We start from the raw sequence: 5,024 nt of genomic DNA, 5'->3' as shown, positions 1-5,024 counted from the left end.
AGTCTGATTATATTACCTAAAATGTGAAATAATGGATTACATTGTCATGTAATTTGGAATCAGAAACAGATTACAATTTTTAATCTACCCATCTCTGATTATACTGTGCAGAGGAACAATTGAATAGTGATCTGGAAGATTTTGGCCAAATACCTTAGGATAAAGATTGCATTTACGTAAAAACGCTTTATTATTATCCAGAATGGGTTTGTGTTATATGTAACAAAACAAGGGTGGTACAGGTGGCAAGTATGTACGCCTGCTCCACATCTTTTTTTTAGAGAATAATAAATATGAGATGCTTTTTAGCAGATTAGATGGATATTGTGGCATTTACCCAAGTATTATCATTAAAACATCAAAACGTTATGTCATTTCTGAAATCTGAAAAGACAAAAATACGTACTGTGCAATATTTACTAATTATTTGAGCTGAAAATATCTGGCCAAATATATGTAACACCTAATGAGCATCCTCAGTAAAGCAGCAATACCTCTTGATTGCATTTCCACTTAAGACATACACAATGATACAGCTTATAATGTGTATGTTACTGTCAGGCAGCATGGCTTTACATTGCTCAAATAAACCAAAACATTATTCACACAACAATAACTAGACTACAGCTAGACGTTATATAAATAAACAATAAAAAAAGTAACAAAGCAAGAGGTCCTGTGCTTTACAGTAACTCGAGCGGTTTTTAAAAATGTTAAAAGAATCGATGTTTTGTTAAGAATAGAAATGCTAATGTTGATTAAAAGCCTCACTGATGTGGCAACATAAAAATCAAACCGTCTGTAGATTCCCTCAGAGCTGAACACCCTTTTTATATCTGACTGACCACCAGCCATAAATATTTGGTAATAAATATAAAAACAAGCACAATTTCTGATGCTTAAAACACAAAAAAACTCATATTACACAGAGTGAGAGACCTGTAAATAAATTAGAAATGTTTGGATGTTTTTGGTTTGTGTATATATATAAGGTTAGTCTGTGCTACAAAGTTGGTAGCACTGCGACTGTGGTGCATATACATGTGTGTTTGCTCAAGAACCCATCCGTTCGCCAGAGAAGGTATGTGTATGAAGGGTTATAATGCACTATGGTGTGCACGAGTATAACTGGAGCACCTGTGCGGTGGGTAGGCATCAGTTATTGGCGCGTAGTGCTTGAGATTGTGCTCGGCGACGGGCTAATCTAGAGTTAGATGGAGGGGAGAGCCTCATGGAGCAGACCACGGCACCGAAGTCCTCCTGCTCTTCCTCCTTCTGAGACAGCTGCCGATTGAACGCGATGGCATCAGCTGCGAACTGTGTCAGGTCTTTAGTGCTGCAGTTTCTGTAGGTTCAACCAGAGAGATGGTTAGAAACATTACAGAAACTGGAAAATGTACTTAATCTACTGCATCGAAATCAAATACCTTTGTAGAACACGAGGAGTCGGAAGAACTCTTCCAGGTGCATTCTGAAAATTTAAATGAGTAAATAAAAATGTAATAAAAGTAAACAACACACACACACACACACACACACATATATATATATATATATATATATGATATAAATTTTGTATATTATTACATTTGATTTGTATAATGTATACTACCGACTAAACCTTTGGGGTTGGTAAGATTTGATAATGTTTTTGAAAGAAGTCTCTTATGCCCAGCAAGGATGCATTATTTACAAAAAAAGACAGTAAAAACAGTAATATTGTGAAATATTATTACAATTAAAAAAAAAAAAATTCTTAAATATATTTTAAAATGTAATTTATTCCTGCAATTGCGAAGCTGAATTTTCAAAATATTTTAATATGCTGATTTGCTGCTTAAGAAAATTATTATTATCAATAAAACAGATTTTTGTGGAAACTATTACGTTTTTTCAGGATTCTTTGATAAATAAAGAGTTTATGTAACAATATAAAAGTTTTTACTGTCACTTTTGATCAATTCAATGCATCCTTGCTGAATAAAAGTATTACTTAAAAAAAAATAAAAAATACCCCAACCTTTTGAATTAATTTACTTTCTCTAAAGTACAGAGCTTTTACATGACATCTATTTTGTGTCAAACGACTGGTTCTTAGTTATTTAAAGGCACAATATGTTGGTTATTTTGCACATTAGGAGCTTTGCCCCCTCCCAAAATGGCACAATTTGCACTAAATACAAACCAAAAAAGTAAAACATACTCCATCTCGTAACAGAATCGTCTGCAGAACCGGCTCATTGCCCTGATGCATATAAAAATAGTTCACTTTTACAACAAAATGTTCAACACTCTTAACAGGCATAAAGCAGAACCATGAAAAAAAATACATAAAATGAAAAAATATAATCATCTCATCTGGGATAATGTAAGTACACAAGTCAGCAAAATATATAACACTGTTCTAGTGGTTTTTGGATATTTTAATAAAAAAATCTTACATATTGTGCCTTTAACTGCTCCTATTGAAACAAGTAACAAGTAAAAAGATGGAATCAAAAAGGCTTTAAGAAAAATAGAGCTAACGTCTCACCCCTTGCACCCAGGGATGCTTCAGGACCTGGGCAGCACTCAGCCGTAGAGTGACATCTCGCACCAGCAGCCGCGAGATCAGATCTTTGGCATCGGCTGAGATCTGAGCCCAGACTCCATCCCCAAATTCATATTTCCCCTCCTGAATCCTCTCAAACAGATTGTTCTGAACAGGAGTGGACAACACTTTTAAGTTGTCTATGTGGATGACGTGAATTCTCTACATTTTTGAATTAGCGTGTGCCTTACCTGGCAGGCACGACATGTCTCTCCTCGTTCCCAGCCACAGTTGGTGCCGCAGTGGCCGGTGAAGGGAGGACTCCCGCTGAGCAGGATGTAGAGAATCACTCCAAGGCTCCAGAGGTCACAGCGCTTATCATAGAACGAAGCCTCATCCGTAAAGACCTCGACCACCTCGGGAGCCATGTACTCAGCTGAGCCACACTAGAGGACAAAACACATCCCTCAAAACATGCTGCTCTACACGTTTACAGTTCTAGGGTGCCAAAATCACAAATGTGAGAATGTGATTACCGGTGTGGTGAGCTCAGGGGTAGTTATTGGGGTACAGGCACTGTTCAGCTTCACTCCACTCCCGAGATCAAAATCACAGATCTTCACAGGAGAAACCTAAATAAATGCAAAATACTCCTTACAATTAAGACTGGCTAGATCTTAAACATACAAACACTACTGTTCAAAAGGTTGGGTTTAGTTAGAAATTGATACTTTTATTCAAACACTGTAGTTTGTTTGTGTCGAGAAGATGCTGTGTCCTACGCTGTGAAAGTAAATTAGTTTTATTTTCACTTCCATAAGATGAGGCTGCAAAAAATCAGTGGTTAAAATTCACAGCAGTACAACCCCAATCTTTTTTGTGTTCCCGTCATTTTACTGTCGACTGCTTCTCTAATCTCGGGGAGTTTAGTACATCATTAGTACATCATGGTCATGAATTAGTTGTGGGAACGAGTTCTTAATTCTATTACTATACATTTCTTCCTGCATGTCATGTATGGAGCTCTGTAGTTTTCAACATTGATAATAATCAGAGATGTTTTTTGAGCATCAAACTGAGCATATCAAAATGATTTCTGAAGGATCATGTGACACTGAAGACTGGAGTAATGATGCTGAACATTCAGCTTTGACGTATCAACGAATAACATTATAGAATAACAAGAGTTATTCTAAGAATTTAAGATTTTTCTAGTTGACTAGTCGTCGTTCATTTTTAGCAATTAGTCGACTTATCGCACTTTAATAATAATAAACCATATAATTCATAATAATGAGCCTTTAATTGCCTATAGCATATCAGCCCTCAAGTACAACCCCAATCTTTTTTGTGTTCCCGTCATTTTACTGTCGACTGCTTCTCTAATCTCGGGGAGTTTAGTACATCATTAGTACATCATGGTCATGAATTAGCTGTGGGAACGAGTTCTTAATTCTATTACTATACATTTCTTCCTGCATGTCATGTATGGAGCTCTGTAGTTTTCAACATTGATAATAATCAGAGATGTTTTTTGAGCATCAAACTGAGCATATCAGAATGATTTCTGAAGGATCATGTGACACTGAAGACTGGAGTAATGATGCTGAACATTCAGCTTTGACATATCAACGAATAACATTATAGAATAACAAGAGTTATTCTAAGAATTTAAGATTTTTCTAGTTGACTAGTCATCGTTCATTTTTAGCAATTAGTCGACTTATCGCACTTTAATAATAATAAACCATATAATTCATAATAATGAGCCTTTAATTGCCTATAGCATATCAGCCCTCAAGCACACATAAAACTTGCCACAGCACACCGGCAGAAGTAATGATTATGAATGCGTCAGGGGGAAAAAACAGCAAGAAGACTGCCTTAACATTATAATAATTCATTGATAAACTAGTTTTCTGTAGTTTTGGCTGCAGTGATAAAGTCGCAGACACTGACTCGTCTTCTCCACAGTGGACGTGCATGTTTCATACGGATTACATAATCTGAAAATATTTGTTTTCCATTTGAATTAGTTCATTTAAAAGTAGACATTTTGCTTAGATATATCGTTCATGTCTGTGTGGCAAGCACAGAGTTTCAGTTCATTTTTCAATTTCAAGTTCAATCTCAAGTTCACAGTGACCAAGATGGCAGAAAGCGCACCGTTTGCTTTCATTATTTTACAAAAGCACAACGTTTTTTTGATATTGTGAGTGCACACAAATAAAAGTAAACCTTTTACAAATTCGAAAGATGTATTACTCTGTATGAGCAAAAATGACAGAGTATTTAAGTAGTGATCGACCGATATTGATTTTTTTTTTATAACCGATACCGATACCAATTATTTGCATGTTTATGTGCCCGATAACCGATATGCAGAACTAGGGCTGTCGCGGTGAGGGAATTTCCCTTGCGGTAATTTTGAGTGGCTCAATAGTGCGGTATGCGGTTTTACCGCCATAAATATACACATATATATATATATATA

General features: G+C 35.9%; 1 protein-coding gene across 1 annotated transcript in view; it reads right to left on the bottom strand.

Moving 5' to 3' along the window:
* Positions 1-382: 382 nt before the first annotated feature.
* LOC107723060 (MAP kinase-interacting serine/threonine-protein kinase 1-like) overlaps positions 383-5,024 on the bottom strand; it is an 11,421-nt gene continuing 6,779 nt past the window's right edge. Inside the window, exons 9-13 of the mRNA XM_016531562.1 lie at positions 3,067-3,162; positions 2,782-2,976; positions 2,534-2,698; positions 1,428-1,471; positions 383-1,345 (exon numbers count right to left, since the gene is read on the bottom strand). Of these exons, the coding sequence (XP_016387048.1) occupies positions 1,156-1,345; positions 1,428-1,471; positions 2,534-2,698; positions 2,782-2,976; positions 3,067-3,162 (690 nt within the window). The 3' untranslated portion in view covers positions 383-1,155. The remainder of the gene's footprint in view (positions 1,346-1,427; positions 1,472-2,533; positions 2,699-2,781; positions 2,977-3,066; positions 3,163-5,024) is intronic.

This window comes from Sinocyclocheilus rhinocerous, unplaced genomic scaffold, assembly GCF_001515625.1.
Source record: "Sinocyclocheilus rhinocerous isolate Xijiao unplaced genomic scaffold, SAMN03320098_v1.1 scaffold2469, whole genome shotgun sequence".
NCBI lineage: Eukaryota > Metazoa > Chordata > Actinopteri > Cypriniformes > Cyprinidae > Sinocyclocheilus > Sinocyclocheilus rhinocerous.
This window is presented reverse-complemented; position numbering and strand designations above follow the sequence as displayed.